Source organism: Bubalus bubalis, chromosome 23, assembly GCF_019923935.1.
Source record: "Bubalus bubalis isolate 160015118507 breed Murrah chromosome 23, NDDB_SH_1, whole genome shotgun sequence".
NCBI classification, from domain to species: Eukaryota; Metazoa; Chordata; class Mammalia; order Artiodactyla; family Bovidae; genus Bubalus; species Bubalus bubalis.
The window spans coordinates 32710920-32737714 of record NC_059179.1 but is presented as its reverse complement, the minus strand read 5'-3'; the positions used below and the strand labels follow the sequence as shown (position 1 = coordinate 32737714).

The 26795-nt window shown below is 41.8% G+C and overlaps 1 protein-coding gene across 6 annotated transcripts in view; it reads left to right on the top strand.

Annotated features, from left to right (window-relative positions):
- The window catches only part of GPAM (glycerol-3-phosphate acyltransferase, mitochondrial), a 66823-nt gene that overhangs the window by 5768 nt on the left and 34260 nt on the right, over positions 1-26795 (top strand). For 2 of the 6 annotated variants that reach the window (XM_006043943.4, XR_003106273.3), the window contains 3 exons: positions 21728-21858; positions 23102-23224; positions 26659-26732. In XM_006043943.4, the coding sequence (XP_006044005.1) occupies positions 21757-21858; positions 23102-23224; positions 26659-26732 (299 nt within the window). In that variant the 5' untranslated portion in view covers positions 21728-21756. Of the gene's footprint in view, positions 1-2075; positions 2221-19760; positions 19916-19962; positions 20328-21727; positions 21992-23101; positions 23225-26658; positions 26733-26795 lie in introns of those variants that run through there. The other 4 variants (XM_006043942.4, XM_006043941.4, XM_006043940.4 and 1 more) reach the window with 4 other exon arrangements.

Below are 26795 nucleotides of genomic sequence, written 5' to 3'. Positions count from 1 at the left end.
CTATGCTGGCAATTGCAAAGGAGACCCTCACATTTTGACTTAGTGCGTTTTGGGGTCAAGGATATAACTTCTGTGTGTTTCTGGTGGAGACCCTCCTCTCCTTGTGCCCATCTCTGCCCTGGGTCCCAGCATGTCTCTTGACACATAAGAGGTCAAAAATTGTTGACGGTGACAATGACAATGCAAATGACTAATATGTTTTAGAGAGACTCAGTTTTTGGCAATTTCTACTTGACCTAATATGACCATTTAATCATTAATATTTTTAACTTGCCTATTTAATTATTAAAAGAAAAAAAGCAATTTTTTTTTTGACTTGATGGTTGTGTTTGGTTTGGAACCGTAAGGAAAGGAAGGAGTGGGAAGATGAAGCTGGTGGGCAGTAAAGGCTTCCAGGTGAATACTCTGAGTTCTGGTCTCCTAGTTCCAGAACCTTCCTTGCTGCTTATTCAGGAGATGGCCCAGACTGAAGAGTTGTGGTCCTTTTGAACTGGTGTGATTATGTTTGGTCTACCTGGGCCATTATGCCAACATGACCTTTCCTTCCCACTGAACCCGTCTCTCTTACCATAGGCAGCCTTCTGGCTAGTTAGCCTTGAGGTCTGGCAAGAAACCATTGTAGAAGGTTTCAGGGGATTGTCATCAACCAGCTGTTGATGTATGGCCCTGGACAAGTCTCTTCATCTCTCTGGGTCATGGTTTCCTAGTGAAACACGTTTGGTTGGATTAGAATGTCTCAACCTCAGCACTATTGATGTTAAAGGTCATAATTTTTTTGTGGACCTCCTGTGCATTGCCTCCTAGTCACTGGATACCTGTAGTACACCTCCACTCTTTTGTGTCAACAAGAAGTGTCTCCAGATATTTCCAAATGTCCTTGGTGGGGAACTATTGGATCAGATGACATCTAAGTTTGAGAAACCACATTAGGAGTTGTTAATTCATCCTATTTTATTGAGCTCTGACTGTATGTTCTGTACTGTATTAGTTTTTACAGCCTAAATATACTGATATTCTACTGCCATTTGCTTCATGAAAATCTGAATTAGAGTAGGAAGGTGTCTACGCAGGCACTGAGGTAAAGATTGAAAAAAAAAAAAAAGAGCTAGAAGTCCTATTTGGGTTTTTTTTTGTTGTTGTTAGTTTTTATTGAAACAATGTTCTTTTTAAAAAATGTATTTATTTTTTAAGTGAAAGATAATTGCTTTATAGAATTTTGTTGGTTTCTGCCAAACATCAATATGAATCAGCCATAGATATACATATGTCCCCTCCCTCTTGAACCTCCCCTCCCATCTCCCTCCGCATGCCACCCCTCTAGGTTGTTATAGAGCCCCTGTTTGAGTTCCCTGAGTCATATAGCAAATTCCCATTGTCTATCTTGCTAGCCTCATCTGTAAAATAGAAACGTTATAAATTATTGTGAGGACCTAATGCTTAGTGTATATAAAAGCACGTAGATCATAGTAGACATTCAATAATTAAAACCATTCCTCTGTTCTCTCCCCCGCCCCAAGCACCAGCTCTGCACAAGCAGTAACTTTGCCAGCCTTGCTCTTCTGTTTCTGGGAATCTGCTCTTATCCTACCACATGCCTGCGACTCGTCCCTGTCAAGCCAATATGGATATGCCATTTCAAAAAATAAATCTCTAACTGTTTGTTTCAAGGAGGACTTGTATCACTAGACTGTTGACTTGGTCCATCCATAAAGGGACTGCCTCTCCTTAGCAGAGAGAAAAGATTCTCCAGTAACCGGAGATTTGCAGATGCCATTGTTTGCTGTTGGTTTAGCACAAAAATGACTATAAGGAATTGAGGATGAGAGAACCCTCACTTTGTGGGTTATCAGGACTCCTGGGGCATGGATAAAGTCATGGGTTTTATCATCTCTCCTGGGTTTTAACTGTCTCAAAGGGCAAAGACCTTGCACTGAACATCCCTGGCAGGTCCAGCACTATCTCCTCCAGGAAAAACACCCTGGGCTTTTGTAGACTGACCCAGTGAGAGAAATTGTGGTGCAGTAATAAAAAGTTAGGTAAGAGAGTTTGAATCTGCATTTTTCTTCTCCATTTAGACCCTGACCAGGGGCGCCAGGGCTCATGAAGACAGTGCAATTCCCAAAGAAAAAAGGTTCACGCTCAAATTCCAACTCTGCCACTTACTCTCCAGTTGATCTTGGGCGATTTATGTTACCGTCCTGAACCTGAGCTGTCATACTGGTGAGTCTGCAATCAGAAGGGTTCCTCCTCATAGGGATGTTGTGAGAATTAACTATAAGAACATATGGAAAGCATATGGCACAATTCTGGTAAATACCAAGTATTCGATAGAAATCAATTTTTATAATAGTAGAAAGGAAATTAAATATGACTATTAATAACAATACATATAGTAGATGTTAAACAGACAACAAAAAGGTGGATGAAAAGGTATGAAATTGACTTGCTATGTTACTGATAAGAAAATAGGCTCAGAAAAAGAAAGAGAGTGGGAAGAGGTACCCAGGACATCATTGCTTATTAATGCAGATCTTGCATCTCTAGATTCCCCTTCAGATGCTGTTTCTATCATGCTGGAGCTGCCTTTCTGTGTTAGAAGAAAAAAAAATGTACTCAACAGCACTTGTTCAAGATGATGAGGCAGGCTTTACTCAAGACCACTGTGATAAATATAGGGACCACTGTAATGGGATTTTGCAGTAGGGGAGAGAGACTGGGCTTACTTCCAAGTACAGCCTGGGCAAGTGGGGATTTATAGCTAAGGAGCAGGTTGGGGATCAGTGGGTAGAAAATTGCCAAGAGGAAACATCATGGATGGGGGGGGTTCTGGGTGGACTGACCTCATAGGATTCTTTGCTGAAAGTCTAAGGTGTCAGATGTCACCTGGGGGTGATGGCAGAGGATAAGGAACCTAATCAGAGGTCAAAGGTGGGGACTCTGGTTAAACTAACTCAGCAGCATTCTTATGACAATTGGATTTTATAAGAAAGCACACATGCAGGCCTTGGAGAAGAGGAGGTTCAGAACCCTGACTAAGGTTTGAATCTTTGTCATTCTTCAAACATTTAAAGCCTATATTTAGAAAATTGCATACAGACTGAGGAAAATTCACCTACTGGTCTAAGATAAGAATCATATGTTGTTTCCAGAGGGATTCTTTCTTCAGTGTAAGAGAGAAATAAGAATTTTTATCTACCATGTTTCTAATGCCTTAGGGCTGCCTGAGAGAAAAGCTGGGCAGTGAGGAGGCCTTGTCCTCCACGGCTCCAGCCCACACCAGCCTTTGCTCACGCACCAGCTAAGCACTACAGAAACCACCTTTGTTCCTGCCTCCCACCTTCCCAAAGTTCAGCTCTTAACTTTCAACCCAGGCTCAAGGTTCTGGAGAGTTGATCTTTTGCTTTAATGCTGATATTCAGTCTCCAGAGCCACTCTGATTAAACAGTTGGGCACCCCGTATATTCACTTCCTCAACGAGGCTTCAAGAGGTGTCTCTGGGTTGGCTCCGACCTGTGAGTCACGTCTTTCACCTCTTACCAGTGAACTCAGACATTCGCTTGGGAAGAAAAGACTGAAGTTTTCAGGCTTGGTGGTGGAGAGAGGAAGAGTTTTAGCAATCAGAATGCCTTGGCTTACTTTGTCCTTCAATCTTGCCTACCTTGGGCCTGCTGGGATGGAGGTTATGTGGGTCTGTTCGCATGTTGGCAGGTGAGATAACCTGTCATTACAGTAAAATGGGACCGTGGTTCAAACAGAATACCTTGTTGTGGTTCAGTTGCTCAGTCACGTCTGAGTCTGCGACCCCATGGACTGCAGCACACCAGGCTTCCCTGTCTGCATCAAACTCTCCTGTTATCTTCAGTGATGGTTATAATTCAGTTGAAAAGTTGAATCAGGAGAGTCATAACTCCCACCAGAATTTCATTGTCTATTTTGCCTTTTTAAACTTAGTTAATTCACTTGCTGTCTTTCTTATTTGATGAGCACACATTGTGATGTTTTTCTTGTACTCCCCTCCTCCTCTTTTGTTTAATCCCCTTCTAGGAAAGCATAGCTAGAATTATGACTTAAAGGAGGGGTCTGTAAATTAGAGGCCAAACCCTTCCCCCGCTTGTAAACAGAGTTGTGCTGGCACGCTGCCACATCCTTTTGTTTCTGTCTTGTCATGCTTGTTTTCTACAACAGAGTCAAGTAGTTGTGACAGAGACCCTGCAAAGCCTTAAATATTTATGATCTGACCCTTTACAGAAAAAAAAAAAAAAAGCCTACTGATTCCTAATTTAGAGTGTCTGCGTTGGAGTTAAATACACCTTGGTTCAACTCAGGTCTTAGTTACTCACTCGCTTTGACATTGGAAAAGCCTCATCAACTCTCTGATACCTAATCTGTACCATGGGGATAAGAAAGACTCACCTTGGAGAGTAGCTGTGAGAATTCAGTGAGATAGTACTTATAAAAAGTTGCAGCTCTGTGCCTGGCACAGAGAAAGAGCTCAATAAATGTCGCTATTATGATGATCATTCATTCCTTTGGCCAGCAAATACATGTCTAGTGCTTTCTCTGCACTAAGCCTCGGGTGCTGCAGCTGTGACCAAGGCATAGATGATCCCCACTCTCATGGGGCTTCCATTCTAATGGGGAAGACAGACAATATGAAGAAAACAAATCAAGAGGTTATTTCCAGCTAGTGACGAGTGCTTTAAATAAAACAGGATAGTATGAAGGCAGGGGACAGAGTCAGCTCAGTTGCTACCTCAGCTGAGACCTAAATGTAAGAATGAGTCAGCCATGCAAACATCTAAAGAAGGAATGTTCCTGGCTGAGACAATAAATACAGAAGCCCTGAGCCAGAGGTGAGCTTGGGATGGTCCAAGAACAAAGTGATGGCCTTGGGGACTGGGGCACAGTAAGCAGGGGGTGATGATGGTAGAAGACGAAGGAGCAGAAGTCAGCACAGGTAAGAATATGTCATTGCTTGGAGACCCTGGGAAGATGGCTTTTAGAGGAATGGATGCAATCTAAGATTGTAATGGGGCAGAAATGTAACCGAGTCCTTGGCCTTGTTATGTGACCTTTGTTGTCAATATATTATTCTTCCTTTTTTGGTTTCTGGCATTCATCACTGTTAGAAACAGGAGAAGAGTAGGGAGCCTAAGTGAGCTGGAGTCAGAGTGGCAAACACATCACACCACCCCAGCTGGGCACACCTGCCTTGCTTGGGCTTTTCTCCTTACAGTGCCTTTGACTCACCCCACAGGTCTTCTGGCCGATGCTATTACCTCTTTGAAATCATTCTTTATCAGGAGACTTGAATGCTTCTCCAGGTGGAGCACTTAAGGTAAAAAACAGTTAATGTAATTTTAAAACCCCCTAACAAATTTCCCACAACTTAAGACAACCAGATAATCATTTGGTCCCTAGGGTCACTCAAAATTCATAGCTCAGTTCCCATAATTAGCATTTCTTTTGTATGTGAGCCAAGGAACAGGGGTGAAGAACCCTAGTGATAATATTGTACCTGTTTGGGGTTGAAAAGAAAGCTGTGATACAATCAGATAACCTGCCTTGAGTTGCCAATAATAACAGTCATACAGTATTTGCCAGTTCAAAGCCCTGCTGCTTATGTGGCTCACTTACACGTAAAAATGTGCATTTAGTTTACCAACCTTGATTCACTTGGGGTGACTCCTCCTCCCTCTCGTGTTCTCTTCTTCATTCTCCTCCTCCTCTGTCATCTTTATCCTCATCAAAACCCTTTATTTATTGACCCTCTTTGCTCCTGGCTAACAGTAATTAATACTTCCTTTACAATGTGCGAGTATGTGTTTCTGTCTCATTTTGTTTCAGACATTGTTAAAATAGCAAGATACGAAGGTGGCTCTCTTCCACGCCATTCTTTCAAACACTGATTCTTAAAATCTGGGGTCCATAAATGATCATGGATGGGTGTCACGAACCGCCTGAAATGGAATAGAAACTTTTTACATATACATTTTTTTAAAAGGAGAAAGTCTAGAGTTTCATTAGACTCTCAAAGGTTTCCCTGATTCCAAGAAGTTACAAACTACTGCTTTAAAGACTTTACTGACTCAATCTATAGTGTGAGTTTCAAAGGAAAATTCTAGAACTTTTGTAAGTGGAAAAGGAAAATTTGTTGAGTTGGAGCTGGGGAAGCCGGTGATTCTCAAAGATCACATTTATCAAGCATGATCTGTGAAAGCAAGTGGGATTGATAATTGGATCAAATGCAGCCTTCCTTTTAGAGGACCTGCACATTTTCCTGGGAATTTTTATCATGACTGCAAACATTATATAGTTCTCACAGACATTGTCCTAGAGCTGTATGGATTTTAACTTTTATTCCTCAGAGTAACTCTATAAAGCCTGCACAATTATTGGTCTCATTTTACAGATGAGGGAAATGAAGCATGCAGAGATTAAAACCATACATTAAGTTTTATATTCAGCATCCCAAGACCCTTCATTGTTCTGGATAATATGGTTTGTCCAGCTGTAATTAATAGTTCAGAATAAGTATCATTTTGGATGAGTCTGAATAGTGGCCATGTTGTAACCATGAAGCCCAGAATTCATTAATGACAGGATTTTTAAAGGTAGCAGCTCTGGTTTCATAAATAAAAACAGATTGCAGGTCATGTGAAGAGGAGAGCCAGCTGACTACTTAGTTTGAATTTAGCTGAATCACAATGGTTTATAAAGTGTGGTGACTGAGCAAGTAGATAATTTTATTATTGTAGCTATTATTATCACTAAGACATTTCTGCTGTGTACGTAAGGCATACTATTGCCCTGTAGAGCTTAAAGATAGCTAAGCCTTATCTTTGGGAGGCTAAAGTTCTTTCATTCCAGGAGTTGATCAGTTGATGGGACTTTAGACATAATTTACCCTTTGCCTAGATTATATTTATTCAACAATTAATGAGAAGGTGACTTAGAAATTTAGATGGCCTGTTCGCTAAGAAAATCACTTATAAATAATCTATAGGAAAACCAACATTGTGGATATTAAGGTTTGTTTAATCCCACCCGTATCCTCTAGTGGCTACTAGGAATTCTACAATTCATGTATGTGGGCTAAATTTACATACAGAGGTAAGATACGAACACAGGGCTAGAACAGAGACCCTGAGAAAAAACCACTTGACATAATTTCATAAAGGGGGAAATGTTTTGCCATCTTCTAAGCAAAATTGAATATGCAGTGGGAACAGGTGATTATAATCATCTTAATTGAGTGAAGGGTCAGACTTAATCCCACACCAAACCAGCAGAATGACAAAGTGGACCTAGGAGAGAGGATTTCAACCCATGACCCTCAATTACGGAAAGCCTGTTATTTAATTCCTTACTTCATGTTGAAGGTCATCCTTGCAACAAATTTCAAATATTTTATGGAGTAATATGATGATGACCAGCAGAATATATTAGGTTAAAGCCACAGTCAACTGTATTATGCTTATTGGGGTTTCACTTTATATCAGGTAATTTAGATCACTGGAAACTGGGTTGATAACACTTTTTACTTTGAACAGATTTTCTTTTGGGAAAACTGTAAGTTAAAAGAGATAGTTTTAAGGAGTATGTTTAGAATACACAGGAGAATAACTTTCCCAAAAGAAAATCTTAGAACATCTATGTCCCCAAAAGTAATGAAAATAAATTTATTTAAAAATGTTCTAAAAATGAGCCTTAGTTGAACTGCAATTGATCCTTCCTCTAATTAGACTTAATAAGTAAGTTGCTAGCTGACTTTGAACTCATTAGAAAAAAAGAATAAATGCAGAGTAGTTTTGTTTCCGGAGAAGGCAATGGCACCCCACTCCAGTACTCTTGCCTGGAGAATCCCACGGAGGGAGGAGCCTGGTAGGTTGCAGTCCATGGGGTCGTTAGGAGTCGGACACGACTGAGCGACTTCACTTTCACTTTTCCCTTTCATGCATTGGAGACAGAAATGGCAACCCACTTCTTGCCTGGAGAATCCCAGGGATGGGGGAGCCTGGTGGGCTGCCGTCTATGGGGTCGCACAGAGTCGGACATGACTGACGCGACTTAGCAGCAGCAGCAGCAGCAGCAGTTTTGTTTCTCCTTGTTCTCTTCATGATTTTTTTTTTCCTTTTTGACAAAGACTGATTCTAGGAGAAGAAAAATAAAAATAAGTCTGTCTCCGGCCATGTCTAGCTTTCCCTTTCAAGTGTTTTCCAATTCCTTCCTTTAAGTTTATAGGGCACTTGTGTGCTTTGCCTCGCTCTCGGTTGCGGCATTCTTATCCATGGTGGACCACCTCCCACTGTGTTGCTGGTTACCACTGAGGAGCTGGGCCCCTGTTCTCCCTTGCATTATGTTGTTCCCACTACTATGGCTCAGGAAGTGGGTGTGGGAGAGGAATGGGAAATCTGCTTCCTACCTTCCTATCAGATTGGGTACATGCCTTCCCCAAGACATGTGAGTCCTGAGCCCCCAAAACTCTAGGTTCATATATCTCTCCTTGAATACTTCTGTCCCTGGAGCTATCTGTCCAGGACTCTTGACAGGTGTAATAGCCATTCACACCTCCTTTATTAATTGTTAATTAATTGTGTCTTGTATTTAGACATTTAACAAATAGATTCTTAAGCATCTGTTTTGCACAAGGCACTATTAGGTGCTAGGGATACAAAGGAAGGGGATGGGAGATGTTAAGATAGACATTTAAGAGGGAGAGACGATGGCTAATTATATATGGCTAATTCTACAATTAATTAAAGTTCATTATAATTGTGATACATTCCCTGGAGAAGAAGTGTATGACAGGGGACCTGCCTTAGTCTGAGGGTCAAAAAGCTTTTCATGAGGAGGTGAGATTTGAACTATGTTATGAAGCATGAGTGGGAGGAAAAGAGAGTTACGGGGGAGACCACTGCTGGCAGAGAAGGTAGTTTGTGCAAAGGGAGAGCAGAGTCCCTTTTTCTTAGGAACTGAAAGAAAGCCACGGTGACTGAAGTCAGAGAAAAAGAGGGCAAGTGGAGGGAGATGAGGGTGGTGAGATTAACAAGGATGGAATGTGCCAGGCACTGGCAGTTCTAAAGGAATAATTGAAAAGATTTTCATCAGTTGGAGTGGGGATCAGGCAGAGAAATGGAGGTGTTTGACACTGTCTGTGCTGTACTTTCAAATGTTCATCCTGGCTGATGTGTGGCATGTTTGGGAGGGTGATGGGTAGAAAGCAGACATGAGGCATCCTAGTTGTTAGCTGTTATGCTTCCAGGGAAGATGGTGAGGTCCTCAAACAACACAGTTCAGGTAGAGAGGAAGATAAAAGGAGATGAGTTTGAAAGCTGAGGTAAAATTGTCAGATGTTAGTATTGGATTGAATGTGGGAAGAAGTTAACAACTCCTAGGTTCCTGGTCTGCTAGGGACAGAATGTGAAATGAGAATGAAGGAGGGCCTTGAGCTAGCAAAAGATGCCAAGAAAAAATACTCAGGTAGGTAGAAAGCAATCCAGCAGGACATGGGGCTGGTTGTGAAAGCTGAGAAAAGCTTACACCCATAGCTTGAGCTTGCTCAACACTATTCAGCAGGTTATGCAAAAGTAGAAAGGTCCTCGTAAGTCTGGGCAAGCACAATCTAGCCCTCTTTCAGAAGACAAGATGCTTTGTTTTCAGTCAGCAACTCAGCTCCACAAACCATCTTGGATCATATGTTCCAACAACCGACAGTGATTTTCAGAGAAGTGATCTTAAGCAATATTTAGGAAGAAAAGGTTTTCCTAAAAGACATAATGTCTTCAGAGGTGCAATTCTAGGCACAACGAAGACAAACTTTTAGAAAAAATAGCAGAGGTGAACTTATTTGCAAAGCAGAAATAGAGACACAGATGTAGAGAAAGAATGTATGGACACCAACAGGGAAAAGAAGAGGGATAAATTGGGAGACTGGGATAAACATATACACATGGCTATGCATAAAATAGATTTCTAATGAACCTACTGTGGAGCAGAGGGGGGAAGAAGAAACCTAATTGTAGGGCATACATTAAGTCAACCTAAAAACCGCATTCTAATACACAGTAGGTACAGACAAATATTGTTTGATTCCACTTATATGAGGTACCTAGAATAGCCAAATTCATAAAGTCAGAAAGTACATTGGTAGATGCCAGGGACTGGCATGGGGGAGTGGGGGATGGGACGGGGGAAGGGTCTCTTTGTGTTTAATGGGGACAGAGTTTCAGTTTAGGAAACTCTTCAGTTTAGTGAAAAATTTGGGAGATGGATGATGGTGAGAGTTGTACAACATTGTGAATGTACTTAGTGCCACTGAAATGTAGTGTTAAATATGGTTAAAATAGTTCTATGTTGTGTGACTTTTACCACAACAAAAACATTTCTCAAAGGAGACAGACTTTTATAATGTCATATAGGGTAGTTCTGGCCTGTTAGAGGCTCCTGAATCTTTTCATTCCAGACTGGGGCCTTTGCTTTATCCAGCCCAATCAAAAGATTCACTGAGGTTGTTCTGATAGTCACTAGGGTTGTTCATAAATGTTTAGTTACCTTGTTTTGGGCACATGGTGGGATTACACTTCTTCACTCTCTTGCTTACATATAATGCTTTATCTAATGAAATGGGAACAGAAATGATGTGAATTAAGACCTACTGCATGGCTCACTAGTCTCTCTGGTCCCAGCCTCAGCAATCCAGGAAGCACATGTCAAGTTGGAGCCTCCCTCAGTGACCTTATAAGCCCCTGTAATAACCCACAGTTTCCATGTAGCATAAGTAGATAATCTTTGTTGCAAGACTCTGAGACATTTGTTACTGAATTGCAACCTAGCCCATCCTGACCAATACCATGACATTCTCTCCAGAACAAAGTAACCTTAATGGCTCAAATGAGTTTGGAAGGTTTCAGGACAAATACTTTGCCAGGATTTCAGCTCAAAGGAATAGGATATCTCTTTTGTCTCTCGAGTCTGTGCAAGAGGAGACCAACAACAACCATAATAATAGCTGCTGCTGCTGCTGCTAAGTCGCTTCAGTAGTGTCCAACTCTGTGCGACCCCATAGACAGCAGCCCATCAGGCTCCACCGTCCCCGGGATTCTCCAAGCAAGAACACTGGAGTGGGTTGCCATTTCTTTCTCCAATGCATGAAAGTGAAAAGTGAAAGTGAAGTTGCTCAGCTGTGTCAGACTCTTAGTGACCCCATGGACTGCAGCCTACCAGGCTCCTCCGTCCATGGGATTTTCCAGGCAAGAGTACTGGAGTGGGGTGCCATTGCCCTCTCTCTAGTAAATCTCACCACTTGGCAGGCAATATGCTAATTATCTGTATACATTATTTCATTTTACCTCAAAGTAACACAGTAAGTAAGGGAATGTTAGCAAATCCACCTTTAAAAATTTTTTTTTATTTATTTCGAATTGAAGGATAATTGCTTTACAATATTGGTTTCATTTCTGCCATGCATCAACATGAATTAGCCATAGGTGTACATATGTAGCAAATCCACTTTTTAAATGAGAGAATAGGGACTCAGAGCGGTTAAATAATTTTCCCAGGGTCACACAGCTGGTAAATGGCAGAACTCTGATTGGAACCTAGTAGCTCAGTTGGTAAAGAATCCGCCTGCAATGCAGGAGACCCCGGTTTGATTCCTGGGTCAGGAAGATCCACGGGAGAAGGGATAGGCTACCCATTCCAGTATTCTTGGGCTTCCCTTGTGGCTCAGCTGGTAAAGAATCAGCCTGCAGTGTGGGAGACCTGGGTTTAATTCCTGGGTTGGGAAGATCCCCTGGAGAAGGGAAAGGCTACCCACTCCAGTATTCTGGCCTGGAGAATTCCAGGGACTGTATAGTCCATGGGGGTCACAAACAGTTGGACATGACTGAGTGACTTTCACTTCACTTTCATGACTGGAACCTAGGTGGCCTGTCTTCAAAGTCCTGGCATAACTCTCAGACATTCTGCTGGAAGGACTCGGGGTTAGTCCACTGATATCCCGACTGGCAGCAGCTCAGTTTTTACTCAGCTGAGTGATACTCAACCCCCTCTGAGTATCACTATCCTCAGCTCCTTCATGGAGTGGGGTTTAACATGAAGATATGCTTTTCACACCTGGGATCTGGTGGCCCAGTCCTAACTCTCAAGCTCTCATCTACACTGACTAAATAACATATCAGTCATACATTTGCGCTCTAGAATTGGAGGCAACTGATTTCAAATTGGGGTTCTTCCACATACCACATCTACCTCTCCCCGTGCCTCAGTTTTCCCATATGGAAAATGGGGATTTATAGTTCCTGGCTCATGGGGCTGCCGGGAGGACAGGCACCTTATTTGCCTGTTTGCTTTCAGATCCAGTTGCCACCCTCCTCGACTCTACTGCTTGTCTGGGGAGGGGCTGGGGAGCGAGTTGGGGAGGTAGCCCCTGCACCTTCATTCCTTAGACTCCCTTGATGTTTACTTCAGCCAATAGGAGGACTGGCAGGTGATGGGAGGCCAGAAAGGGGTAAAAGCCAGGGAGGGTGGCCCCCTCTTTCTCTAGGGACATCTCCAGTGTGATTTCGGCTCCTCGTGGGCGGCCTGTCTCTCCTTGGTCCCAGCTGTTGCCTAGTTGGTTCTGGTTCCTGGCTCTGTTAGCACCTGGCTTTGTCCCTCCAGCCCCAGGGCAGGTAGTGATCTTCTATTGCTAAGGGCTGCCTCACTGTCCCCTTTGGTCCTTTCTGTTCTTCTAAGAACTTTCTGAGTAGAACTCTTCTCAAGTTCTCTAGTGGCTGTCTGGCACAGGCTCTTTTCCATACTGCACTGTGACTAATACAAAGAATTGCTTGTGATCATGCCTATGAAGTACTAAGAACTGTGCTTGGCATGTAATTGCCTAGTGAGTGGCAGCTTACAAAATGTACTGACTTACCTCTTACCTAGATGCTCTGAGGCCAATTTGCACCAGGCAGGCCTCTGCTTACCCCAAAGCTCCTGAATCAAGGCTCATTTCTCTCTCCAGGCTGTCTGAGTCCTGAGACCTGGGTTTGTTTTGATGCATTCTTCTCTAATCTTTATAGGGTAAAGGGCATGTGGATTTCTCCTCAACATTTGTGACACGTTATCACTTTCTTTCTAATTTTCCAAACTTCTTACAATGGCTTAAAAAGCCCTGCTCTATCTGGCCCCTTCCGTCTTCCCAACCCCTCCCTCCACCACCTTCTCCCTCACTCCCTCCAACCCGCACTTGCTTTTGTCCAGTTCTCTCTGCCAAGCTCTGTCTTCCTTTGGGGCTTTGGCAGGTATAGTCCCTTCTTCTTGGAAAGATCTTTTCTGGTCTTCTTTCCCATGCTTCTCACATCCTCGCCTCAACGTAGCTGCTCCTCACTTGGAGAAGCCCTTCCCATTACTTTATCTAATATTGGTCACAGGTGACCAGGTGCTCTTGGAGTTTCATTGCAGCGTCCATGCCTCGTGGACTCTCCCCACCCCACCCCTTCCTACTCAAGACAACCTCTCCCTCTCACCCAATCTAGCTTGATTGCACAGGGAAAGCAAAGGTCCCTTCAGATTTTGTCTTCTTTCAGGAACAAAAAGACTGCTAATGGCACTGACTTAGGCTCCTTCAATAGAACCTTGGGACTTAAACCACAGAGCCTGGCTACACCCCTAGAAGAAGGAGAAATAATTTTCCTTTCTTAAGAATGAGCTAACAGTTATAAACTGAAAAAAAAAAAAAAAAAAAAAAACCACACACACACAAACACACACAAATAACTGGGAAGCTAATTCCTTAATTACCCAGCTCTAGCAGTTACTGATCCAGTGTCCCACTTTTAACTCTAGAACCGGTGTCCTGCCCTGAGGCCCTAATATCCATAGTCACTCAGTCATGTCTGACTCTTTGCGACCCTTTGGACTGTAGCCCACTGGTCTCCTCTGTCCATAGGATTTTTCAGGCAAGAATACTGGAGTGGGTAGCCATTTCCTACTCCAGGAGATCTTCCCAACCCAGGGATCCCACCCGCATCTCCTGTGTCTCCTGTAGTGCAGGAGATCTTCCCAACCCAAAGATCCAACCTGTATCTCCTGTGTCTCCTGCATTGCAGGAGGATTCTTTACCTGCTGGGCCATCAGGGCCTGAGGCCTTGCTAGTGATCAAAAGCCTGGAACCCTACCTAGTTTCTGCCCACCTTCCTTCCTGGGGTCGGAGTGGGCCTTCAAGCTTGAAGGCTTCTGCCAAGCTTGAAGGAAGTTGCCAAGGCAACTTTCCCAGAAGCTAGATTGCTTCCTGCCTGGCTTATTTGAAGTTTTTAACTTAGTCTATTGTGAAGCCATTTTCAGTCAAATTGAAGTACCGGTTCTGTCATAAATGTAAATGTGAATCAGGGAAGGGGGGCGGGGTCCCATTCTCTCCTGGCCTAAGGTACTTTCTAAATGGCAGGCTCCAAGGTCACATCCATTGCCATTCCCCAGGGTGATACACTAGCAGGGACTATTTCTCAACACTCTTTCCCCTCCATATACCTGAGTTATTCTAGCAGCCAGGACTGTGCTTAAAAATTAAAGATGAGTCAGGAATGCAATTTGTTGGGAAGATACCCTCGAGTGGGAAATGGCAACCCACTCTGGTATTCTTGCCTGGAAAATCCCATGGACAGAGGAGCCTGGTGGGTGACAATCCATGGGGTCACAAAGAGTAAGACATGACTGAGCGACAGAACATGCAACAGAAAGCAAGATTTAAGTGGCTTAAAAACCAGTCTTGTGTGATTAGTAGTGTGGGGTTTGGATAATAAGCTGCAGAGCAAATACGGAAAAGATTGAAAAAGAAACATGCCAAATGTATCGGTTATCTTTTACCAGGAAAGAAAGGCTTTTCCAGAAATCCTCAAGTTTGATTTTTTTTTAGGTGTCATTGCCCAGAACTGGATCATAAGACCATCTTGGCTGCAGGAACAGTTAGAATAGTAGAAAGCAAGATTATCATCATTAACTCAGATACTTTGATTCACTATTATCTCAGGGCTGGACAAAAGATCACCCTGAATAAAATCAGGCTTCACATAGCCAGGAACCTGCAAGGAATGGATAGCAGACTGAGGGGTCTCAGTGTTTGCTCCAAATCAACAGAGTTCTAGAGGCCACAGTCTACTGAACTTGATGCTGCTTTTAGAATCTTTTGGGACACAATAATCAAACAGGAGTTTGTTTTCTAGACGGTCTCATTCTATGCTGCCTGGCAGGCAGTAGGAGTTCTATACATATTTATAAAAAAAGGAAATGAATCTAGAGGAAAGCAGATGATGAGAACAGCATGGATTCAGTAACAGTAAGATAGGACAAACTTTATTTCCTATAAAAGTTTCTGATAGTGTAATTGTTATATCTGAGATCATGGAATGTCATAGATATCTTATCACTGAATTTTGGCAAGTCAGTTGACATTGTTGCTCATAATACTCTCGCAGAGGGAAAAAAAAGCACGTGTCATAATTTGACAGATGTAGCTGAAGCCATACTTAGCGAGATGTTTATAGCAGTAAAATATCTGTATTAGAAGAAAAGACAGTTCTCAACTCCAATCACTGATTTCAAGGTGGTATTTCAAGGTGTTAAGAGTCCCAGCCTTTATAAGGGGTGTTCTCACCACCATTCAGTTCAGACTAGTTTCTAATTTTCATTCTTATTTGTTCAAACCATGGGTATTTTTTGGTCTGTTTTTGTTTTTTTTAAAACATGTTAGTTTCCAAATATTTGGAAATTTTCCAGGTACGTCTAAATTAATGATTTCTAATTTCCATTGTGGTCAGAGTATGTTTCATGTGATTTGAAACCTTAGATCTATTGAGTCTTGTTTTATGGCAAGTTTTACTAAAACACGTTCTGTATTCACTTGAAAAAATGATATTCTGTTGATGGATGTAGTGTTCTATAAATGTCAATTAGGCCAAGTCGGTCGATGGTATTGTACAAGGTTTAAATATCTTTACTGATTTTCTGCCTACTTGCTCGGTCATGGAGAGAGAGATTGAACTGCTGTTTATAGTCATGGATTTTTCTATTTCTCCTTGCAAGATTGTCAGTTTTTGATTCATATATTTGGAAGCTCTGTATTAGACATAAATATTTAAAATCATTTTCCCCCTTGTTGGATTGATTCCTTTATCATTATGAAATGATCTTCTTTATTTCTGGTAATATTCTTTGTATTGAAATGTATTTTTTATGACAGTAATATAGCTACCCATATTTCTTTTGATTAGCATTAGCATGGTACATTATTTTTCTTTTTTTAATATAATTTTATTTATTTTAATTGGAGGCTTATTTTTCAACTGTTTAACCAATTTGTCTTTACATCTAAAGTGATTTTAATAGCTGACATACAGCTGGTTCTTTTTTTCTTCTCCAGTCTGACAGTCTTTGCCTTTTGACTGAGATGATTACTTACATGCATGAATTTAAATCTGCCATCTTGCTATGTGTTTTCTCTTCATCAATCCATTTTCCCCCCCTTTCTACTCACTTACTGCCTTCTTTTGGATTCATTGAGTGACTTGTTAAAAATGATTCTGCTTTATTTTCTTCATTGATGTACTAGCTACAACTCCTTATTTTGCTTTTATGGCAGTTGTTTTAAGAGTTGGAGTATACATCTTTAACTTACCACAGTTGACCTTCAAGAGTTGGGTTGGCCACAAATTTCGCTTGGGTCTTTTTAGGTTTTCCAGATCTACTTAATACACTTAATATTTCCTCTACTCTCTTGGACTTACAGAATATAGTTGTAAGTATTTTTTAGTGTCTGTATTTACCAATTCTATCACCTCTGTCATTTCTGGGATTCTTTCAATTAATTAACTTTTCTGCTCACTGTGGTTCATTGCTGCTTCCTACTTCATTTTGCATGCCTGATGACTTTTGATTGGAAGGACAACATTGTGAATTTTACCTTGTTGGATGCTAAATATTTCTGACTTCCTATAAGTATTCTTGTGCTTTGTTTTGGGACATTCTGCTTTGGAAAGTTTGATTTTATTTTTCTTTGTTAGGTAGGACCAGAGCAGTGTTTATTCTAGGATTAATTTTACCCCACTACTGAGGCAAGGGGCTCCCCAGGTGGCTCAGTGGTAAAGAATCCGCCTGCCAATGCAGGAGATGCAGGAGGCATGGGTTCGATCCCTGGGTCGGTAAGATCCCCTGGAGGAGGGCATGGCAAACCACTCCAGTATTCTTGCCTGGAAAATTCCATGGACAGAGGAGCCTGGTGGGCTACAGACCATGAGGTCACAAAGAGTCAGATGCAACTGAACACTGAGGGACTTTCTGAGTTACAAATTATGAGATTTTCCAGTCTAGGGGCCAGAATCAAGCCCTATATTCCTGGTCCTGTAGGTTCACTGGGCAGCTTTTCCCTCTGCCTTGTGGGAACAAGAACACCTCTCTGGTACTCTTCTCCCAACTCCAACTGTTTTGGTCTTCCTGGTCTCCTGGTTCTAACTCCTCAACTCAGAAAGTCTGCCTAGTTCTTCCTGGATTACTCTGTCTGCACTATAGCCTGGCAACTCTTTCTAGGCAGTAAGCTGAGGCAATCACAGTGTTTAACCTTGTTCGTTTCCCTTCCCTTATGGAACACTGTCCTGCACAGCTGCCTTTTTAATATATTTTGCTTGTTTTGTTTTTACTGTCGTGTTAGCAGGAGAGTAAATTTAGTTCTTGTTGCTCTGCCTTGGCTGGCTAGACTGCATCTAGATTACTATAAATTATTGCTGTTCTGTTGATGAAAGACTGCCAAGATTATCACTTGTTTCCAAAACAATCCTCATTAAGTAATCTTTGCTTCACAATCCACATCTCCTTTGGGTGCAGTAAACTCTTGTGCAACGGGTGTTACAGAAGAGTTGCATACAAATTAAGTCTATGTAAGACAACTAATTTTTCCCTCTAGCTTACATTCTCATTCCTGTGATACTGTACTTCATTTCTCATTACTTTCTCTTTAACAGTGACTTCAAATCCTGTGACTTGCCTCTATTTTCTTTCCTCCTTTTCTTTCTTTCATGTCAGGGGCCAGTAATCTGTACACAAACTTCATGATATTTGGGGATGAGAATTCATCTTATTCTAGTCAACACTGGCCTTGAATACTTAGGTGTGTGCTTGGGGAGAAGGTGTGTGTGTGTGTGTGTGTGTGTGTGTGTGTGTGTGTGTGTTTGTGTGGAGAGGGGTTGAATAAAAACAGGGTCCTTGACTTCAAGAAGCTCAAAATCTTTTTTAAAATGAATAAGCACTCCTGCTGTTTTGAATTGTTTGGGGATGGATTTATAAACAGTAGAAAGTGCAAGGGAAGTAATGCTTCTTTCACTTCTTGTTCCTCAGCTTCAACAAGTATTTACTGAGTGTTTCCTACAAGAATACATTGTAGTGTTACCTGGGAAACAAGCACTGATGATGAGTTCATGATCTTGTGGAGGAATGACACAAACTGATAAAGACCCAAGGTGTGGTACCACAGGAAATCTGTGAGATTTCACTTGACAGTGTGAGTATAGAGGGCGGACAAGATGAGGGAAGGCTTGGAGACCTAGTTTAGCAAAGAACTGTCAAATTTAGGGGAGAGTGGTGTGAGCACAGTTAGGAGTATCAGTGCCCAGGGCTTGATGAGGGAAAATCAGAGAGGCTAAAGGAAGGGGCTCCTGATGGAGAACGGTGGGGAAAGAAGAGGCTTCTCTGTGAAAGTCTTAGATGCTAGGCTTAGGCATTTGGACTGTGGGGGGCTCTGGATGGTTTCTGATGGGTGGACAGAGATTGTCTGGCAGAGAGGGTTAGGGATCATGTGGGCAGAAGAGGTAAGGACTGGTGGCAGAGGCGCCAGGACAGGGATTATGCCTTAATCATCTTTGTATCTCCATCTGCTGCCTGTGTGGGTGCTCAGTCCAGTCCCACTCTTTTGCTGTGTCACCCACCAGGCTCCTCTGTTCATGGGATTTTTCCAAGCAAGAATACTGGAGTGGGTTGCTATTCCCTATTCCAGGGGATCTTCCTGACCCAGGGATTGAACCCATGTGTCCTGCATTGTAGGCGGATTCTTTACCTGTGAGCCACCAGGGAAGCCTGTCACCACCCCCCCCCCCCCCATCTGCTAGTTCACATGGCATGCCTGTTGTTGAAGTGCAGGTAAAAGGTTATCTTTTACCTTCTATCAATAAATTATTAATCTCTTTATAACCACTGGCTTTGTCAATGGCAAGACAAATATTGTGAAAAAAACTCTTCATGCTCCTTGCTATTTTGTTTCAAGGACTCAAGGCCGGGAAATTTGGACACAGGTTCTTCCAAGCCTTATTTGTTTCTATTTGAATTCCTCGGAAAATTACCCAACGGGGCCTTTCCAGTCCCCATCTCTCTCATGCCCATTAAGTTCTGCAGTCTTAAAAATCTCACAAAGAAGACGGCCCACACCTATACAAGTAAACTCAGACGGCCACGTGCGTGCTCCCAGGGGAGCAGGGCGGAGATTCAAACTTTCAGAAGAGCAGCGTTCACAGGACGCAGACAGGCCCACACACGTGACTCCGCGCCCAGGCAGAATCGCCGCGCGACTAGGCAGCACACGCCTGGCCACACACTACACAGACACACTTGCGAGCACACCTGCTAATCTCAGATCCACCCCCTGCGGTGCATGACGCCCAAGTCGCCCGCAGCGTGGGTCCCCAGCCCTTGCCCGCCTGGAACTGGCCAGTGTGGGCTGCGCCTGTCACTCTCGTCCCCCTCGTTGCGTCATCAGGGCGCGACGGCGCAGCAGCGCCGGCTGAGGCTTGAAATGCTGGCAGCTGCAGAGCTATAGCAGGCGGAGCTGCGGGTGCGAGCGGCCAGGGCGGGAACGGGCTGCGGGAGGCTTCTGGGGCCGGGAGCGCCGGGACAGGTGCGTGATCGCCCTCTCGCCGGACCCAGTGCGGCTCCCGCCAGCTGCCCGGCAGTTCGCTCGCCTCGGCGCTCTCTCTCTCTCTCGAGCTCCCTCCGGGTTTCCCCCTGAGCGGTGGGCCCGGCTCGTGCCGGCGTTGGGGTCGAGCTCGTTCTCTCCCGGGAACCCCGGGTTGCGGCAGGGCTTTCCCCCGGGTGGGAGGGAAGTCCCTCTCGGCTCAGTCTCCCCGCACACTCGAAGGGGACGTGGAGGCATTGACTTGGGCGTTGAGGCTGCAGGGGTACGCTGAAAGCAGCTGGTGCAGGGACAGTCCCATGACAGATGACCACTGATTGAGCTGAGCACTCACTAGGCGTCAGACACAGTGCCAGGCGCCCTAGGGGTATTATGCACAACTCCCGCAACCCAGGAGGTAAGATTTATCGTATCATGCCCATTTGCCAGATGGGGAAACCAAGGCATGGGAATGAACCGGCTTGTCTAAGTTGTTGTTAACCCATCTTGGTTGGTGACCACAGATGGTAAACAGAGGGGGGATTCGAGCTCGGATGTATTTGGCTTCAGAGTCGGCCCTCCTGCCTCTCTCGCTTTCAAAACCCCACGGTTGGCTCCCCTCAGCGCATAGGCTGGCTTTTCCTTTTGGGTGGGGTGGGATCGGGGCACTTTTCAACCTTGGACAAACGTGTCGGGGGAGGAGCGAAGCGTGGGCTTCTTATTGGCACAGGACCGTTTCCCCCTCTCGTCCTCCCTTCATCACTGGGGCCAGCCAAGTCTTCATTTTCCCAGGCAGCCACCGGCTCCCCCTGTCGTATACATTTTGCGCCTGAAGCTGATAGCTGAGTTTTGTTTTATAATAAGAAGAGCTTTCATGCCAAGTGCATTGGTTTACTCTTCCTTCCCCTCGCCTATTTGTTAGATTGTTACTTAGGTAAAATTGTGAAGAATGTGTCTAGTTATCCTGAGAATTACAGTTACCACTATAAATCCAGATGGGGATTATAAAGAAATGGGAATCTGCCCTCCAAGGAACTCTGTTAACCTGAACATGAGTTTTTAAGGTTTTAAAAACTGATTTAAGGCCAGGTGAGAAATAATCAAAAGCTGAAATAATTTGAGGATTAGGTTAGAAAATTCTTATATTTTAATTTTTTTTTTTTTTTTTTAGCAGTTCACTGTTAGAGAACGTTTTTTCTGAGGGTGAGAAAAGGCTTATTGCAAAGATATGAAAACTTATAAATCAGATATTTTAGAACAGTGTTTTCTTATTTTAGAGCTTTGTAGATGTATTAAAAGTGCAAATACCATTTCATTTAAGGCAGCACAAGAAAATAAACTTAATTCAGTTTAAGTGGGAAACGTTAGAGGTGCACTCATTACCTTTGTCCATTTTACATTGCATGGTATGTATGACCAAAAATTCCCAGCACATAATTTTTCAAAAATTATCTACTTGTGTGCATACATGTAACTTTAAATTAGTAAATGCATATTTGCATCCTTCTAGGAACTATTCACTTAACACAAATAAAATATTATTTGTCACATACCTGAAATAGGGTGATAATTACCCTTGTGAATTCATAGCTGTTTTGTTCACGAAGTCTAAAGATACAAATTTTTTTTAAAATCTGGATGACCTAACTGAGTTCATATATATACATCAAAGTCCAGTTTTATACAATGACTAAGAAGTCCTCCTTAGTTCATTTGATATCCTACCCTGAAGCAAAATAACATAGAAATCAGAATTTTTAGTTCTACTATTTACCCTCTGGATCCCTTATTAACTTAAACGGTATACATTTTTTACAGCACATGATTCGGGAGTTACGCTGTGTGACATGGATGAATCTGCATTGACCCTTGGCACGATAGATGTATCTTATTTGCCAAATTCTTCTGAATACAGCATTGGTCGGTGTAAGCATGCCACCGAGGAATGGGTAAGTTTAAGATACAGGATAAAAGCATTCAGCCTAAAGATGTTCTTCTCAGTGTTAATGAAGGTGGATGTACTGGAAGCATAAATTCAAATAGACATTAATAGCTACAGAAACTGCCTCCAGCTGTTTGAAGGTTAGTTTATGAAGTCTAATATTTAAAAAGTCTTATGGTATTATGTTATTGGGAAGAAAAAAAATGGGTAAGAAGTGTAAGGACGGGGATTATGTTAAAAAGCAAAATACTTTTGCAGAGGAAAAAAGCCTGTTTGTTCTTTTGGGTGGTGTAATTTAACCAGAATTTTTTTTTTTTTTTATTCTGTATCTGTTTTCCATAATTATATTTCAGAAGTGTGAATTTTGTAGTGGAAATGAAGTTTATTTAAATAATTGAAAATAGAAATTTTAGTATGAATCCCGATCCAAAAGGCATTTTTTGGCGGTTTTTTTGTTGTCGTTGTTCTTGTATTGTTTTCTCTATGTCAGCATAACATGGGATGTTTTCAATATTTCTTCAGATATTTCTTCAGTCTGCTTCAGATTAAAAACAAAACAAAACTTTTTTGGGGGGGTTGGAGTTTTAGGTGGTCTTTGGGTTTCTTTTTGAGAATGTTATATCACTGGGATTTGAGCAACTGATGAATTCAAAGTTAAGAGAAAATTATTTAGACAGAAGAGCAGAATTTGACCCTAATTGGATAGTATGGCTGTAATTTCAATTCTAGACTTTAAACTCACTTGTTAGGATAAAGGAATGTTACATAAGTTGACCTTGTTTTTCATTTAAAGTGAATTATTTTAAGCTATAGTATAACAACTTGCTTACTCTTAAGTAAGGCCTTTGTAGTTCTTTTGTAGGAGTGTGTGATTTAAGAGGGAGGGAGATGAACTGTTAGCATAGGGCTCCAGGGGTCTGGCTTTATTCCTCCTGCTACTGTCAGAAGGCTGTCTGACCTTTTACAACTTAATGTTTAAACCTTTGAATGCTGCTTTGAGTGTTGCCAGCTATTGCTATTCTTAGGTGCTCAGCTTTTGCTTATGGTCCAAGCTCTGTTCCAGGTGTCAGTCGTGGACGGAGTCCTTGAAACGAAAAACAGAAATGCGGGCTACCAAAAGGAAAATGTGTTAGAAATTTCTCTTCTGTCTTGAACAGCTTAGTTTTAAGAGATTTTTAGAGTTTTGAGATCAAGTAGACAAGTAGAATTTTCTTGCCATTCATACACTATTTTTCCTTAATATTTATTAGGGTGAGTGTGGTTCCAGGCCTACTGTCTTCAGATCTGCAACCTTGAAGTGGAAAGAAAGCCTAATGAGCCGGAAGAGGCCCTTTGTGGGAAGGTGCTGTTATTCCTGTACTCCTCAGAGCTGGGTAAGAATGTTACCTTTAATACCTTTGTCGACCTTTAATAAACAGAGTCTGTCCATGGAATTCTCCAGGCGAGAATACTGGAGTGGGTTGCCGTTCCCTTCTCCAAGGTATCTTCCCAACCCAGGGATGCACTGTAGGCAGATTCTTTACTGTCTGAGCCGCCAGGGAAGCCCCCCAAAATGGAGTGAAATATGTGACATGGGTTTCCAACTTTGTGTAAACTTTATTTTTGCTTAGTCTTAATGGACTTAATGCATTTTTAGAACTTAGGTCCACGTTTATGAACCAAATATCCCAAGTAAAAATGTTGATCTAATTTATCTTTCCATTCATTTATTCAATGACTATTGGTCTAATAGTTGGTGCTAGGCAATATGTTGTTTTGTTTTTGTCTTAGTATGACTTTAGGGGGAGAGTAGGTCTTCCTTTCAGATAACTCTTCCAAAGTTAGTGGGATCCTTCATGTAACTTCAAGACATTGAAATTTATCACTGAACTTTAAAATGCTAGCAAGATGAACGAGAAAGAGAGAAAGAAAGAGAGTGTGCATACACATATGCACATACACACACATGTGAGTGTGAGTGGGACAGAAAAAGGAAGTAAAACTGTGGCTTTACCCTTTTGCTAAGTGTCTGTACCCACAGTGGAGGGGAGTGCAAGGGGGTTTCTTTTGACACTGTGATAGTAAAGGAAGGTCACTAAAATGTCAGCATGAAGATTTAAGAGAGGGTGTGATGGGTTTGTTGTTTGTATTTTGGTGGAAAAAAGCCATGCAAAATCTTCCACATTACAGTATAGTATCTCAGTTGATTGGATAAGTATGCATCTGAGGGCATTTTGCCAAGAAGTGTGAGCTCGTTCAGGAATGTAGACTCTCATATGGCTGTGATCTCAGGCAGTAGAGTCACCTGGATGGTAAACTCTCTCTGGGATGGGCTAGTTATTAGAGCGTTTAAGTGCTGTTTATTAACCCTGCCATTTATTGAGGTTGCTTCTAACCTGTGTGGATAACTACCGGTGCTGTGTGAGTTTTCCACTCAGGGTTGGCTGGGCAGGAAGTAGAATTTCTGGCCCAGCATAAGGAGTTTATTAATCTGGCAGAGATTTGTTTAACAAGCAGTTTATGTTAAATATTCAGGTCTGCTCAAGAACATCACAATAGAAATAGTGTTCCTCTTAAATCACATGTATCTTGTTGAAATAGTTTGGTGGACGTGAAGGATCATGGAAATTTCTATTCTAGGAGTAAGGCCAGTTCTGATTAATAGGCCAGTAGAAATAAAGATTTAAGTAGACGGTCCTGTGGCTTTTCTTTTTAGATCTGGCATCTCATCTAATTCTAATTTTGAATGGTTAAAAGATCAAAACAATACTTTAATGTGTTCTTCAGTCAGAAATTATTTGGTGATGGTAATGGTTTGGGGTGGGGAGAGATGAGTAGCATAATAGATAAATGATTTTTGCTTAAATGCGTTCACGTTCATGCATTGGAGAAGGAAATGGCAACCCACTCCAGTGTTCTTGCCTGGAGAATCCCAGGGACAGGAGAGCTTGGTGGGCTGCCGTCTATGGGGTCACAGAGTCGGACACGACTGCAGTGACTTAGCATAGCATAGCATAGCATAGCATAGCACCTGATGGTGCTGAACTTGATCGTAAGTTCTTTCATGACCTGTTTATATAATACAATTTTTGACAGTATTTTTATAGTGATTTTCTGCTACCTTTTCTCTGAAGTCCTATTTCTCTAAAGAGATAGCACTTAAGTGTTTTGACATCTTCTTTTGTGGGTCCATTATGCTTTCTCAGCATTTATTTGTGGAAGGTTTACCTTTTTTGCATACATTGTTAAAGTTATGGCCTTTATCTGTTTAGCAGAACTATTTCTGGATTATCTTCCAGGATTACTCACAAAAAGGGTGACCTTTAGTCATACGTTTTCTTATTAAGTAGACAATCATTTTAGGGGACTGGAAAGACCCCACACTTTGAAGCAAGATCTGGGGTTGACTACTAAGCTTCTGCCAGCCTCAATTTTCCTTCTATAAAATGGGGATCTGGGTTACCCTGAGGATGAATGAGATAATGTATGTTATAGTCCTCAAGAATTACTATTATTAGAGTGAACGATTTGTCCTTGCCAAGTCATTTAATATATAAAAGAAATATATGTGTGTGCATGCTGAGTTGCTTCAGTCCTGTCCAACTGTTTGCGACCCCATGGACTGTAGCCTGCCAGGCTCCCCTGTGCGTGGGATTCTCTCAGCAAGAATACTGGAGTGGGTTACCATGCCCTTCTCCAGGGGATCTTCCTGATACAGAGATTGAACCTGCATCTTTTATATCTCCTGCGTTGGCAGGTGGATTTTTTACCACTAGAACCACCTGGGAAGCCCAAAGAAACATATAAAATATATAAAAACAGACAAGTAATATTAAAAATAAAAACTGTTCTTATATTCACAAAAGTCCTATTATTATAATTCTCCTTATTCAGATGAGAGAATTGAGGAAAAGCTTGCTCAAGGTCATATAGCTGATCAGTGGCATAGTTGGGATTCATCTCCCTTCTCTACTGCTAGTCTGATTATGATGGAATGTGAAGATATTTACTTATGATTTTTCATTCTTCCAATTGTACTTTTTCATATACCTCATAAAGCCATTTACTACATTAAGAAAAGTTTTAAAATCATGCTCCTCTTAATCTCTAAATAAACTTAAGAATATGTCCGACTCTGTGCAACCCCATAGATGGCAGCCCACCAGGCTCCTCTGTCCCTGGGATTCTCCAGGCAAGAATATTGGAGTGGGTTGCCATTTCAATTATAAGCAGAAGTCATTTCTCTGACGGCCACAGATAAGATGTTGATTTAGAATACATTATTATCCACTCAGCTAGTAAAGTGAGTGAATTAAAACCAAAATTGGCTGCGAAGAGAGTTCCTAAAAAGAGACTTCTAATGTCTCTTAATATTAAAATACCATTAAACTGAGAAATGCAAAAAAAATAAAATAAAATGAGGATAATAATTCTTATGTGTCAGGATTATTGGAAGATTTAGTAATCTCAAAATAATAATGCATGGTACTTAGCATAGACTGAGCAACTTTCACTATTACTGCTTAGCATAGTATTTTTATATTTTGAAAACAATGAAATTTCCAGTATTCCTTTCAGTGACAAGCCACTGTGACTTTAACTCTTTCTGATTGAGGATGGGGAGCTCGGCAAAGGGAGAGGCACTATTTCCTTGCAAGATGCTGAGGAGTAATTTTGAGTTTGTGACCTTTGAAAGCTAAAAAGTACTTTTCAATAAAACATTTTTCTTCATCTCAGATTTTTTAAAGTCCTCAAGAACTATTAATTTGAGTCCTTCATCAACAATCCAGTTGTATATTTATGTCTATATTTATTTTGTTTTATATAGGATAAATTCTTCAACCCCAGTATCCCGTCTTTGGGTTTGCGGAATGTTATTTATATCAATGAAACGCACACAAGGTAAAAATAAATTTCTTATATTTCTAATGCACGTCAAGAGAAAGATTCCATAATAACCAACCA